Source organism: Pistacia vera, unplaced genomic scaffold, assembly GCF_008641045.1.
Source record: "Pistacia vera cultivar Batoury unplaced genomic scaffold, PisVer_v2 Contig160, whole genome shotgun sequence".
Taxonomy (NCBI): domain Eukaryota; kingdom Viridiplantae; phylum Streptophyta; class Magnoliopsida; order Sapindales; family Anacardiaceae; genus Pistacia; species Pistacia vera.
Genome location: NW_022195685.1, coordinates 1,633,133 through 1,648,085, shown reverse-complemented (window position 1 = coordinate 1,648,085; position 14,953 = coordinate 1,633,133). Strand labels below are relative to the sequence as shown.

At 38.5% G+C, this 14,953-nt stretch overlaps 1 protein-coding gene across 3 annotated transcripts; it reads left to right on the top strand.

The window, feature by feature from the left end:
* Positions 1-53: 53 nt before the first annotated feature.
* LOC116125163 (mediator of RNA polymerase II transcription subunit 34) lies at positions 54-14,798 on the top strand. 3 transcript variants are annotated; one of them, XM_031410891.1, is made up of 20 exons: positions 54-195; positions 278-493; positions 826-972; positions 1,061-1,276; positions 1,679-1,783; positions 1,899-2,003; positions 2,280-2,402; positions 3,132-3,220; positions 9,125-9,161; positions 9,240-9,273; positions 10,265-10,317; positions 10,401-10,478; positions 10,564-10,629; positions 10,782-10,848; positions 10,941-10,994; positions 12,062-12,169; positions 12,573-12,640; positions 12,939-13,017; positions 13,655-13,875; positions 14,288-14,798. In XM_031410891.1, the coding sequence occupies exons 1-20, from the start codon at positions 172-174 to the stop codon at positions 14,486-14,488; spliced, it is 2,091 nt and encodes a 696-aa protein (XP_031266751.1). In that variant the 5' UTR covers positions 54-171; the 3' UTR covers positions 14,489-14,798. The 3 variants fall into 3 exon arrangements, with proteins under 3 accessions (XP_031266751.1, XP_031266750.1, XP_031266749.1); XM_031410890.1 differs by having other exon boundaries at positions 65-195; positions 273-493; positions 12,576-12,640; XM_031410889.1 differs by having other exon boundaries at positions 65-195; positions 273-493.
* Positions 14,799-14,953: the final 155 nt, after the last annotated feature.

Here is a 14,953-nt window from a genome sequence, read left to right as displayed (position 1 = left end):
TTGTTACTTTATCTTTCCTCAGGGTTTAGAATTTAGTTTTTCTTCGAAAAATTGAGAAATAAAACCAAAATCAAATGAAAGTTTGCGTTCTTCCGCTCGTCTCCGGACTCCCGCTATTGCCGACGACAACAATGGACAATGAAGAAATATTACAGGAGTTAGATAGCGTTAATGTTGAGCTTCAACTTGTGCAAGGTGAGGTGTAAACGTATTTGAATTATGAAATTCAACATTTAATTTGAATTTTCTACCGGTACTAATTAACCTTACAGACCAGATAAAGCAGTTGCTTGATCGGCAAGAGAAGTTGCAAGACAGGCAATCGGAACTGAAGGCTGTATTGGAAGCATGCGAAGCGTCAGTGAGCCCTACGCAGTGTGGTGGTTCGGTTAGTGTGGAAGACTGGTCGGGGCCGTTTGAGTGGGACTCTCGAGCCGATGATGTTAGGCTCAATGTGTTTGGCATTTCCTCGTATCGTGCTAATCAGCGAGAGGTTATTTAGCTTTGGTTTGTTAATTACTTCATTTATTGTTATTGTTGTTTTATGCTTTCTTAATTGTCAGTAGAATGGAGTTCAACATTTTGATGGCTCTAAGTATGGATTGAGTATGCAAAAATAGATTCTTACTGGACTAGTTTTTCTGGCTCATCCGGAAATTAGTTTAACTAACATAGGCTGAAATAGGATCTAAATTGCTTCTGGATGTTGGTTTTTTCTGATTTGGAAAATTGCCAATAATTCATTTTTACTTTTGGTAACAGTTTTAATACTCTGTTCCTTACTAATGAGAATAAATTTAGTAATTAATTTTCAATCTTTACCAGATTGTAAATGCTGTCATGAGTGGGAGAGATGTTCTGGTGATTATGGCTGCGGGTGGTGGCAAGAGCCTTTGCTACCAACTTCCAGCTATCCTTCGTGACGGAATTGCACTTGTTGTCAGTCCATTGCTTTCTTTGATTCAGGATCAGGTGCTATTTGCTTATTTATTAACAAACAGTGTGTTCTGTGCAGACATTTCGCTTTATATGGCTTTTCTTACAATCATCAATGCTTTAGGTGATGTGCTTGGCTGCTTTAGGCATTCCAGCATACATGTTGACATCAACAACTACTAAAGAAAATGAGAAATTCATATACAAGGCCCTTGAAAAAGGTGAAGGAGAGCTAAAAATATTGTATGTCACTCCAGAAAAGATATCAAAAAGCAAGAGATTTATGTCGAAACTCGAAAAGTGCCATCGTGTTGGTTGTTTTTCTTTAATTGCTATCGATGTGAGTATATGATTCAATGTTTTAGACTTGATTTTGAATGCGTGCATATATATATACTTTTTTTCAATTTTTTTTTTTTTTTTTTTTTTTTTATATTTTGACCATAGGATTCTTGACAGACAATTATTAATAGTTTATTCTAGAAATTCTATAGAATCATTTCGATGCTTGCATACAGTATATATCATTGTGCTTGTTGTATGATAAATTTATTATGTGACACATATTGGTGCCAGATGTCAGCAATTTATAATATAATTCACTAGGCATGATACGATGCCAACAAACCTGATTTTGATTATTAGCCACACTAGGTATTCTTGATATCGACCTGTTGAAAGGTGATCTCATTTACTGAATTTCATCAATGGGAAGTGTTTGATTAGTTGGGCTACTTTGCAGGAAGCTCATTGTTGTAGTCAGTGGGGTCATGATTTTCGTCCTGACTACAAGAATCTTGGCATTCTTAAGACTCAATTCCCCAATGTTCCTATGGTGGCTTTGACTGTATGTTAATTTCTCCCTCTGTATATACCTATCTAAATTGATCATCTATTATTTGTGTACTAGCTGTAATGTTTTGGTTAATTTAATGAAGTTTAATTTCTAACCTATATTGCAGGCAACTGCTACCCAGAAAGTCCAATATGATCTAATGGAGATGTTGCACATTCCAAAATGTGTTAAATTTGTCAGCACGGTCAACAGACCGAATCTCTTTTATATGGTATAGTTATTGGTGATCTTTGTTCAACATGTGTAGTTTCCAACTTAACAATCTAGTTGCTAATGTGGTGATTCCATTTGGGATGGTATATTGCCAGGGGTGTAGATTTCTTTGTATAGGATCAATATAGCGTGTATTTGTTATTAGAGGGGCTGTTTTTGATGTTCCTGTCATCCTGTGGACCCTTGGTTTACTTTTATATCATCTTGTCTCTTTCAATGAATTTACTTCTGTTTCTTATCAAAAAAAAGAAAAAATTATGGTCTCTCATTGCAGGTACGAGAAAAATCATCAGTAGGAAAGGTGGTTATTGATGAAATTGCCGAATTCATACAAGAATCTTATCCAAAGAATGAGTCAGGAATAGTTTATTGCTTTTCTAGAAAAGAATGTGAACAGGTTCATATCTTTCAATTTCGTCTGTTTTTTGGTCCTTTTATTTCATTTCATTTGTTTCATCTTGATAGAGAGTTTTTTTATTGAATTAGTGATATTTCTTTAGTCATTTATTTGTTGGATTAGGAGGTGGCAGTTTCATGAAATTAGAATGATGTTAGAGTGTCTAACACTGTATTTGACTATACAAGTTGGACATGCAAATTAAATTCACCTTTTGAAATAGTTAAATGATAATAAGACAATTGTCAAAATCAAAGGATGATTGTGTATATAACTCTTTTAACCTGCCCTGACTTATTCTTGGTATTCAAGCACTCAAATAACAAGATGCTACATGCTAGGTCCTTTCAATCTATTTCACTACGGAACACTTAAAATGTTATAGTACAATGGATCATAACTCCTGAGTTGATTCCTGCTAAATTTGAGTCTCTCCCTTGGAATTGCCACCCTGTAAACACAATGAAATCATTTCCAAGACATCATCTGAAAACAACCTTAATACACATGACCTCCTATTTCCCAGGTGTTTTAGGTGCTCATTTTCTTTGAAGGTTGCTTTTTGATTGATGGGTTGAACTTTAATTTTCATTCTGAAACTTGAGATATCATTATTTGTTTTATTCTTAATATATATGTGTTTTAGTCTGTATTGGATGTATTAGGAAGTAGTATCTAGCATCTAGGCGGAGCAAATTTTTATTTCTAGCTCATTGTCAAGAGTTGTAGGTTGCTCAGGAGTTACGTGAGAGAGGAATTTCAGCTGATTATTATCATGCAGACATGGATGTGAATGTTCGTGAAAAAGTTCATATGAGGTACAAATATGTATTAAATTAATTTTTGGCTAAGAATGTGATGGAACCCAGCACTTTTCCAGTCCCCTTTTCACAACTCACACGCAACACACAGCTCAAATACAAGAATAGGAACTACCTAGATGTAACATTCAACAATATATCAGCATCCATTCAACACAACAGTTCAAAATAATGGAAAATGGTATATTAATCGTAAAAGAGGTTTTAAGAATAACAATGAGTCTGTTTGAGCATGAATAAAACAATAAAATAGTAACACCAGCTGGTCTTCGAGGGCCAGCACCTCCCACACCCAATTCATGCACAAAACAATTGATATCCTCTCTCTCTGGTACCACTGCCCTTTTATTCTGACATTCTGATTCTAACAACTCTAACAGCTAATCCAGACACCCGTCCTTGGGTAATTTACCCCTTTTGCCCCTGTTTCCTGTTGCCTGACTTGCGTGAGTACCAGTGGCTATTTTGGGTCCATCATTACCCTCCACAAGGAGTGCCACCTTGTCCTCAAGGTGGAAGGAAGGAAATTGGTGGCAGATGGTTGTATAAGGCTCCCAGGTGTTATCACAAGTCGGGAGACCCTTCCACTTGATCAGAACCTCATAGTCCCTATTTAACAACCTTTGTTTTCGCAAAACTTGCTCGGGCTCGACTTGGAGTACCATATCTCCATCAAGAATGGGAGGGAGTGGAAGTGAGGTGGTTTGGTGACAGGTAACCTTTTTCAGTTGGGAAACATAGAACACGTTGTGGATGCGGGCGGTGGGGGGAAGTTGCAAACAGTATGCCACAGGACCAACCTTTTCGGTCACTTCATAAGGTCCATAGAATCGGGGGCTGAGTTTTTCATTGGACCTTCGAGCCAGGGATTTAAGACGATAAGGTTGAAGTCATAAGTAAACGAAATCACCTGGTCGGAATTGAACATCTCTTCTCTTACCATCCGCATAGGCCTTCATCGCGCCTTGAGCTTGGGATAAATTGAGTTTTAATTTATCCAAAATGTGATTCCATTCAATCATTTGCTCATCAACTTCCGCCACCACAGATGCATGTTCGGAATATCTAAGGAGGACTGGTGGATCTCTGCCGCACAGTGCTAAAAAAGGAGACATACCTGAGGACCGATTGAAGGTTGTATTGAACTAGTATTCTGCCCAATTTAACCACTTAGGCCACTGTTTTGGTTGTTGTCTCGCAAAGCAATGGAGGTAGGTCTCAACACAATGGTTAACCACTTTCGTTTGGCCATCTGACTGAGGGTGATACGCTGTGCTCATGTGTAGCTTCGTACCTGATTGTTTAAACATTTCTCCCCAAAAAATGCTCATGAAGAGTCTATCTCGATCTGAGACGATTGTTCGTGGGAACCCATGTAGTTTAACAATGTTCTGGATGAAGAGGTCAGCTACCTATTGTGCAGTGTAAGAATGTTGGAGAGGTATGAAGTGGCTATACTTGGTTAACCAATCAACCACCGCTAGTATGGTATCTACCCGTTGTGCTTTTGTAGACCTACTATAAAATCCATAGAAAGGTCCTCCCAAACTTGGGTTGGTATCGGTAATGGTTGCAACAGTCTGGCGGGTTGGAGGTTGTCATATTTATTTTGTTGGCATGTAACACAGTTGCGAACAAATGTCATAATGTCACTCTTCATACCTTCCCAATAAACAACCTGAGACTACCGCTTGTAGGTTCTGAAAATCCCCGAATGTCCGCCCATGGGGGATGAGTGAAATTCCTGAAGGAGGAGTTGAACTTGCGAACTGGCGCGAGGCAATACTAGTTGGTCATCATAGAAAAGCTGTTGTCCCACTAAATGAAAATGTGGATGGCTTTTGGGATCCGTAATCAAGTCTCTGCAGATTTTGTTGAGCTTAGGATCTTGCTGAATAGCCCCTTCCCATTCCTTACAGTTGCCAAAGTAACAAGTGGAGAGAGAATTGCATTCCACTCCATTAGTTCGTCTGGATAAGGCATCTGCGGCTCGATTTTCTGACCTCGGTTTATATTGTATCTCATAGTCCAGCCCCAATAGTTTGATTATCCATTTTTGTTGCTCTTCCTCGTGTAGTCTTTGGTCATTTAAGTAACAGAGGCTGCGCTGGTCCATTTGGATGATGAAATGTCTACCCGAAAGGTAGTGCTTCCACTTCTGGACTGCGAAAACAATTGCCATAAGTTCCCGCTCATAAACGGACTTGGCTTGGGACCTTAGTGATAGGCCTTGGCTGATGAAGGCTAGTGGTCGGCCGTTTTGCATCAGAACTGCTCCTAAACCTAACCCTGAAGCATCTGTTTCAACAACAAAAGTTTTAGTAAAATCAGGCATAGCAAGAATCGGTACCGTAGTCATTACCCTTTTTAAATCATTGAATGCAGTCTGTGAGGATTCAGTCCAATAGAAAGAATTTTTGCAAAGTAGCGCGGTGAGAGGTTTTGCTAGTGTGCCGTATCCTTTAACAAACTTCCAGTAATACCCAGTCAATCCGAGAAATCCCCTTAAGGCTTTAATGTCCTTAGGTGTTGGCCATGCCAAAATACATTCAACCTTCGTTGGGTCAACCGCCACCCCCTCTGAGGAAATTATGTGGCCCAAATATTCCAACCGTGATTGGGCGAATGTGCACTTTTTCCGGTTTACTACCAACTGATGCTGTTTTAAGGTTTGAAAAGTGAGACTTAAGTGACCTTCGTGGGCTGTGATAATAGGACTATAGACCAAGATGTCGTCGAAGAAAACCAGTAGGAATTGCCGCAGGTACGGCTTGAAAATATCATTCATGAGAGCTTGAAAGGTAGAAGGGGCGTTGGATAATCCGAAGGGCATTACCAGAAACTCGTAGTGGCCCTCATGGGTGCGGAAAGCGGTCTTGTAGGTGTCTTCTTCTTTGACCCGAATTTGATGGTAACCCGATTTAAGATCCAACTTAGTGAACACCGAAGCTCCTCCCAACTCATCGAATAACTCGTCAATCGTCGGTATTGGAAATTTGTCGGGCATTGTAATCTTGTTCAAGGCCCTGTAATCCACACAAAATCGCCAGCCACCATCCTTTTTCTTCACCAGTAACACAGGACTCGAGAACAGACTTTTGCTTGCCTTGATAATCCTGGAAACCAACATGTCTCGGACAATACTCTCAATCTCATTCTTTAAATAGTAGGGGTACCTGTAGGGCTTGATATTAGGAGGTTGGCTCCCCTTTGTCAGTCTGATGGCATGGTCATGTATCCTGATCGGTGGTAGCCCAGGTGGAGGTTCAAACAATTCTTGATGCTGCTGTAATAAACTCTTAATCAACTCCGAAGGGCTTGGTTCTTGTGTTAACTATATCTGCATATGCCCGAACTCAATGTAGTATCCTGATCCTTCGGTCTGTAATGTTTTCAGCATCCCCTTAAGTGACACCATAGTTCTGCACAAAGCTGGGTCTCCCCTAAGTGTGACCGTGTTGCCCGAACAATGAAACTTCATTACCAACTTCTTCCAATCTGTGGTTGTTTCTCCCAATGTTTCTAGCCAAGCTATACCCAAAATGACATCGGTACTGCTTATCTCAAATGGGAAAAAATTATGTATTATGTCAACACCCTGCAAGCTCAGACACACCCCTTTACACTCTCCTTGGCACCTGACGTTATAGCCATCACCAACCCTCACTCCGAATGTTTTAGTTGCTGTTACCGGAATCTGAAGCTCTTCCACCAAGCCCTTGTTTATGAAGTTATGCGATGCCTCGCTGTCAATTAAAATTATAACCTTCTTACGTCTAATTTCTCCACTCAACTTCATCGTTTTAGGCCTATTAATTCCAACCATTGAACTGATTGATAACTCAGCTTCTTTGAGAACTTCCTCTTCTACCATTTCTTCTTCATTAGCTATCTCCTCCTCATTTTCCTCCTCATCCACTAGTAAAACATGGAACTGCTTCTCTCCACATTTATGCCCTGGGGAATACCTTGCATCACACTGGTAGCACAAGCCACGTTCTCTCTTCCTCTGTATCTCGGCTTCAGTCAACTTTTTGAACAGAAAATCTCGCCGGAATGGGTTGGTCCTGCTGTTGTTTGAAGTTGTTGACCCTGAATTGCTGTAAGTCTCAGATGGAAATCTTCTGTTGAGGGTTGTAGTTGGGGAGTAGGCGTGGGTTTGGTTGACAGCTTTGGGTAAAGGTTGAACGGTATTTGAATTTGAACTGGAGGCTTTTTCATCCATTTTAAGTGAATTGGGATTGGGCTTGGGTATGGTAGAGTTGGGTTTGGGCCCATAAGTGAAGTGGTTATACCTTCCATTTCGGGCCAGGCCTGCTTGGGCTTCTTCTAAGGCCCAGTTGCTTTCTTCCACACGTTGGGCCAACCAAGTGGCCTGGGTCAGGGAATCGGGTGGGGTCAGGAGACCCGGTTGTTGTAGCTTGATCTCGGCCAGAATCTCTGGTTTCAACCCGTTGAGGAACGCCGCCGTCAGGACCTCCTCCTTCTCGCCCTAAGTCAGTGCCGCCACCTCTTCGAATCTTCGGCAAAAGTCCATCACGGTACCCTCCTAACGCAACGACATCAACATCTCCAGTGGGCTGACCTTCTGCGTTCCGCTAAACCGCTACAGCAACGCCACCTTGAAAGCTGGCCAGGTCATCGCCGCCATCCGAGATTCCGTCCACTGGTACCAGTGGAGTGCTTCCCCTTCCATGCAAAGTGCCGTCGACGAAACCCTATGCTCATCGTGGATCTGGTTGATCACGAAATATCGCTCTACCCGGAAGATCCACCCGTAAGGGTCTTCACTGTAAAAGAGAGGGAGTTCCAGTTTCCGGCCACCCCAGTCGCGGCGGTTCGACCCTTCCCTGCCTTGGTTCGATCCTTGGCCCCCATGATTCTCCCCGGAGCCTCCCTGTCCTCCGAAATGTTCCTGTTCAGTACGTCCTCCCCTGTCTGGGTTGATTTCTTCAGACGCGTTTCTCCGTCGTTCTTCCTCTTCTTCATCCTTTCTTCTCATCCAATTTTGCCTGTCCATCAGAATCTCTCTCATCGAATTCACTGTTTCCGTCACCTTGGCTACATCCCTCTGAACTACTGTTAAGTCCTTCTCTACACCTTCAATTCTGTTCTCCATTCGAGTGCCAACCATGACCCATCACCTTCAGCTCTGATACCAGTTTGATGGAACCCAGCACTTTTCCAGTCCCCTTTTCACAACTCACACGCAACACACAGCTCAAATACAAGAATAAGAACTACCCAAATGTAACATTCAACAATATATCAGCATCCATTCAACACAACAGTTCAAAATAATGGAAAATGGTATATTAATCGTAAAAGAGGTTTTAAGAATAACAATGAGTCTGTTTGAGCATGAATAAAACAATAAAACAGTAACACCAACTGATCTTCGAGGGCCAGCACCTCCCACACTCAATTCATGCACAAAACAATTGATATCCTCTCTCTCTGGTACCACTGCCCTTTTATTCTGACATTCTGATTCTAACAACTCTAACAGCTAATCCAGACACCTGTCCTTGGGTAATTTACCCCTTTTGCCCCTGTTTCCTGTTGCCTGACTTGCGTGAGTACCAGCTGGCTATTTTGGGTCCATCAGAATGTTTTTCATATCGATGTTTTACGTACTTAGTGTATATTTAAAAAAGAAAGGTGCTATCAGCTGCATGTTATTGCCCTCTTACTAAAACTACTTAGTTAGAAGACATTAGACTACAGCAAAAATATGCTTGCTATACAAACAACAAATACAAGTTTCTTTATTGAACCCGTCTGAAGCCATAAAACAATGAGCAGTACACAGTTTCTATCATGGCTTTAGTATTTTATAGTCTCATGTATATATTTTATTTATTGACTAATTTATACATTTCTTATTAAATTTTATGAAAGGTGGAGCAAAAATAAGTTGCAAGTGATTGTTGGTACGGTACGTAAGTTGTGATTATCAGTTTTTATTGGTACCAATATTTGCTTTATGGTTCTAATACTTTTGCTTACATGCCAGGTGGCATTTGGTATGGGGATCAACAAACCAGATGGTTAGTATTGTGAATTCAATTTGTGCAGTTGTCACTAACTGTGAATCAGAAGCTGTGTGGATTCAAGCCATAAGTCTTGGGTTTTTCAACCTTTAGTGGATGAGAACATTAAGGCATTATATGAAAATGGAGTAGTCCATCGTATAACATCATTTGTATGTGCAAACATAATCAGTGTGTGCACACTAATATCTTTATTTGCTAAAATGAACTCAATGAAGACTAAAACAGAGATAAACTATGGCATTTTTCAATTGGGTATTACTTATATGTTTTTATTTATTGTTAAACTGGATCTTCTTGCAAGGAATGTTTAGGGTTGATTTGGTTCAATCGGTTGTATTGCAGTTCTGTATAAGAAATAATCTGCATATTGGGTAAACCTATACCTCAATTACGTGAGCTATCATTCTTTTTCTTTCCAGAGGTTCTTTTTACAGAAACATCTGTGATTAGTCTTTTAATTGTGTGATTGTGAACATTTTACTAGATATGAATTGTTAACTAATATTCATCTGGATGTGGATTGTTATTTCAGCCGGAAAGTGTGATTTTGATTGTTATCTTTTTTTAAATAATTCTTCTCTTAATTTTGGCATTATCTCTCCTTTTTGTTTTGTCCATGAGAGTACAATCTTCTTATGACTATGAGTGCTTGTGCTCAAGGGAAATTTCTTTTCTATCTCTCCTTTTTGTTTTGTCCAAGAGAACAATCTTCTTATGACTATGAGTGCTTGTGCTCAAGGGAAGTTTCTTTTCTACCCATTCGCCTTTCCCACTGCCTCAAACCGTAATCTATTAACTTGCTTTCTGAGCTATTTATTTCTAGATCTATTCACAGATACGCCCAACACATATTGTTTTCTTATTGCTCATGCATATTCCTCTGTACTATGTCACTCTCCTTTTTTCAATGTTATAAAAAAGTCTTGCATATCAAATGTATACTTTTATACATGTTCTTATATTTAATATAAGTAGTTGCTTGTAGTCAGGTTTGTCATCCATCACAGTCTGAGTAAATCAGTGGAAACATATTATCAGGTTCTTAATCTTTCCCCAGTAAGCAATTTCTTTTTTTTCTTTTTTCTTATTTATTCTTCTTTCTGTAACTGATTTTGCTGCAGGAAAGTGGTCGTGCTGGACGAGATGGACTTCCTTCTGAGTGCCTACTCTTTTTTAGGCCTGCTGACGTTCCTAGGCAGGTACTATATAGTTTGGCATTCCAAACATATGTTATATTTTCTCAATTCTTCCCATATTTGTAAATTGTGACACTTCTTTGGGCAGAGTTCAATGGTCTTCTATGAGAATTCTGGATTGCAGAATCTCTATGACATTGTACGGTATTGTCAGGTACAACCGTTTTTACCTTTTTAATTTTTTATTTTGCTATGGTATTGCTATCAACCAATGAGGAGAGCATGAGCTATTGTTCATCATTTTTGAATGTTAGACCTGGAAATATTTCATGTCTAGAAATTAATTAATTTGTATTCTTGTACCAGTCCAAAAAGCAATGTCGACGAAGTACTTTTTTTCGGCATTTTGCTGAGCCATTACGGGACTGCAATGGTATTATTTTTTTTCATTAAAATTCTGGTGACTTGTTCCATTTTTTTGATACTTATTTTGAATAATATAATGTTAACTTTGTGTTTTATTAGGGATGTGTGACAACTGTGCATTCTCAAGTGAGGTTAAAGAAGTGGATGTATCTCGTATGTTTCCTTGTCTATTGTGTTATACAGATATATGTTTTCTGGTTTTATTTAAAAGTTGAGTGTGGTTTCTACCTATGGTTTTAAACTTCCTACTTTGCCCCTGAAGTATATCTTAACTTTCTGCCTTAGTGACTGGGTACTTCTTTGGAACTCCATTTCTGTCCTGAGAAATAATATCTCTTATGTCATGTTTGTCCTTGAGAGATAAAATCTCTTATGGCATGTTTACTACGCAGGATAGTACACTACAAATCCAGGGTACTGTATTAAATGCTCCAAGGCAGGTGTTTGACACACTTCAAACTTGAGGCTGGATTTGGTAAAATGATCAAATATTACAACAGGAAGTGCACTAAATAGTGCCATGGGGTAGGGTGGGTCAATTTAGTACATGGTTGTGAGTTACCTTAAAGGATTAAGTTCTGCCGCTTATCTCTATCAACTTAAATTTACAGTAGTTGGTTAGTGTCCTTTCTCAGCAAGTAGTATTAAAGCGAGTTAATGGGTTTGAGTCCCAGACTCCCAGATTGGTGTTAGGGGGAGATCGTGAGCTTATGGAGGCCATAAAGCACTCTGCAACTCAATGCACTTCTTGAAGAATTGAGTAACTAACTATAGGGAGGGTTAACTACCTAAGCTTGTCTGTGATATATGGATGGCATTGCCAGGTATCTCATATATGCCTGCTGCCAAATGTGGGACTCGGTGCTACCCTTAAAGGATTAAATTGTCTTTCTCCCTGATAGCAATTTGTATTAAAATTGGTTAGCACCATTTCCCTACGAGGTGGCCCTTGTTTCTCTCACCATGTCATACACCATGGAGAAACAATTTTGTTCATAGTCAATGAGCTGCTTCTAGCCAAAATAATTTCCAACTCTTAATAATTAGTTGTCTAAAAATTTTTAAATCTGTTGTATGCCCTATGCTTTCAGCTGAAACTTTCTTGTTGTTACAGGCTTACTCCATTTCTTTTTGTTATTATAAAATTGATATCTAACTAGCATGTTAGAAGGCAAATGTAGAATTGCTTTATCTATGCATAATATGCCTACTTTTTGCAGGTCATGCAAAATTTATGGTTTCTTTGCTGCAAGACATGAAAGAGAATGATCAGAGATTGACATTGTTGCAACTAGTGGACAAAATGAAAACTAAGCACAAGGAACTAGGTAGGTTTTATGCTTGTTTTTGTGCCCGAGATGAATGATGAGAATTTTCATGTTTATGAACAACAGAAAGACATGAGATAGGCTATTTTTAATTAATTTTCTGGGTTGGCAAATGGGGTGTTGCATTGAAGCTATAGAGGGCCTCTAGGCTAATTTTTTGGTTGTTAGGAGTTGTAAGATAAACTTTTATGGGTCTTCCACAGTATCCTTAATTGTTTCTTAAATTTGTGTAATAATAGTATTTTTTGTTCATATAAATACTTTTATGTCCAGCTTTATTTTAATCATGTAAGCACTTCTTGGAGTTGATGCATCACCATTTATGTTATTTGAATTTAACTTTGGTTATGACACTTTTCTTTCTTTCCTTCATTTTTCCCTTCCTTTCCCTGACGTGTGATAGCAGGTTCTGACCTGAAGAAAGAGGAAATGGAACAGCTTGTGTTAAAGCTTATTGTAGATCGTGTTTTGGTAAGAATCAGACCCTTCAGACCTGGAATCTTTTCATATGAGCTTGCTTGTGCTCGCTTACTTGTCTGGGTTAAAAAACTGTAGGAACATCTTTTATTTTGTTATGTTCATTAAAATCGAAGGTGCGACACCAGAATTGTGTGAATGTTTCATTTCAAACTTTTAAAGACATAAGCTCAAATAATTATTTTTAAAGATACTTTCCCTTTCTCATGTCATGCTTGATAAAGAGAACAGTATTCAGTATGTTTATGGTATTATAATTTCAGTTTGTAATGGAAATCTGTTCTTTTCGTAGAATGAAGAATTTCAGCATACGGCTTATTCTACGAATGCTTATGTAACAGTAGGACCACTGGCAAAACAAGTGTTGCTAGGTATTATGCTTTTATTCCAATGAAGATGCCAGGTTATACACCTTGAACATGAGATTTCTAGAATTAGATTATATACGGCTGTCTAACGCTTTGATATATTCTCATATTCCTTGTTATAGACTGCTTTCTTCAATCGGTGTGTTCGTGATGATTTGGATGCTCAATATAAAGTTAACTCAAGACACAAGAATTAGAAAACTCAAGTTCTTTAGGAATATTGATCTTAGGTTATTTGTCTTTTATGTCTAGGTCATTTCTGCTCATTCCTTTTCAACATTGTTGAATTATTATCACATTCATCATGGAAGATTCCATAGCTAAATTTTTCATTTGTTAGAAAAATTGTTGTTTATACTGATTGACCACTATTAGGAGCGAGTTAGTGTGCTAATAAAGTGGTCTGTTACCTGCCTTTGTTGAGTACAAAAAGTGATCCTCAAGATGAAATGAAAGGGCCTTCATGTAAATCGATTGTGTTTTAAGAACTTGAACAGAACTAGACATTCCCTTCCTGATTAACATAAAGTTGTCTTTGCTAATATTGTTCATTAGATAAGAATATTTATAATCGTATCCAGACGTAAATATTCACGTGCTATATTTTACAAGTCTTTTATGATTGACAACTAATTAACAGGAAAGAAGATCATTAAACTTGAGATTTCTGGCGGACAGAAGAATACAAATGGAGGAAAGAAATCAACCAAACGCAGTTTCAGCTCATCTGCTTTGGAGCTTAAGCTTGATGAGCTAAGAAAGGAACTTTCTGCTGCTGATGGAGGAATACTTCCTCATTCTGTCTTGTCTAGTCAAATGATCAGAATTATAAGTGCTCAGAGACCCAATTCGATGGAAGAGGCAAGTTTCAACCATGCCAATTGTCCCTTTGAAGATGCATCATTTTGAAGTACCAAACCCTTTTATGATGCATGTTTAAACCACTAGGACTTGTTTGTTCGCTATCACCTTTACTAGTAAATATGAACTGCTGGATTTTGTGGCTTTCTCAAATCCGAAGACCTATATGTCTTTAGTGATTAGTTCACTCGTGGTGAGGTGTAAATTGTGCGCTCCTCATATACACATGCATGCATATATGCATATGCTTACACGTAAACATATTCGCACAGGCGCATGCTGAGAGAAAGAGGATCTTTCTATTTAGTTACTTTCACTTCAGAAGATGTTGAAAACTTCTACAAAATTCTCAATTTAGAGATCTATATTATAAACAAAATCTTAACTATGCATCATCTAATGTATCTTGCAGCTGGATAAGATAATAGGAAAGTTGAAGACAGATAAGTATGGGACGAGAATTCTTGAAGAAATCAATAAGTGCGCCAACGCCGAACAGCCTGATGCCTCTGCTTCGAAAGAAGGACAAACAAGTGAAACTAGAGCTAAGAAGCGCCTGAAGACTGAAAAGGCTCTTGTCGTCGTTGAGAGTAGCGATGATGAAGAAGTGTGAAAGACTCGGAAAAGTTTTGTGAAATTCCTGAAGGTACCGCTACGAACAATCATCAATGCCGGCAGAAACATCTGAATGTAAATATATGTTGTGATTTTAAGTTATTTTTAGTGTAACTTCCAGCTTTTAAAATACTTTCATTTGGCATAGTTGGCATAGATTATGTTCTGTTACAGCCAGAAAAATATGTACCTAATTGTGACAACCGGAGGAGTTTTTTCTTCTCATTTTCTTTTACTGGTTGGATCAAAATAGCCCCCTTTCGTTAATTTTCTGAAATAGGAACATTATATTATGCGTCTTCACTGTTTTTCTATTCCATCTTTATGATTAATAATTTAATGTCATTGCACAATTTTTTTTTTTTTTTTTTTATCATTCATTGATTATTTATTAATCTATTTCAGAACATATAAAAATTTGAACTAGTATTGATATACTTGTATGCAAAGCGGTTCATGATAA

Coding starts and splice junctions, on each gene's coding strand:
- LOC116125163 (XM_031410889.1), top strand. CDS start 75: ATGAAAGTTTGCGTTCTTCCGCTCGTCTCCGGACTCCCGCTATTGCCG. Junction 1,277..1,678: donor TTTCTTTAATTGCTATCGAT/GTGAGTATATGA, acceptor GCTACTTTGCAG/GAAGCTCATTGTTGTAGTCA. Junction 2,403..3,131: donor CTAGAAAAGAATGTGAACAG/GTTCATATCTTT, acceptor CAAGAGTTGTAG/GTTGCTCAGGAGTTACGTGA.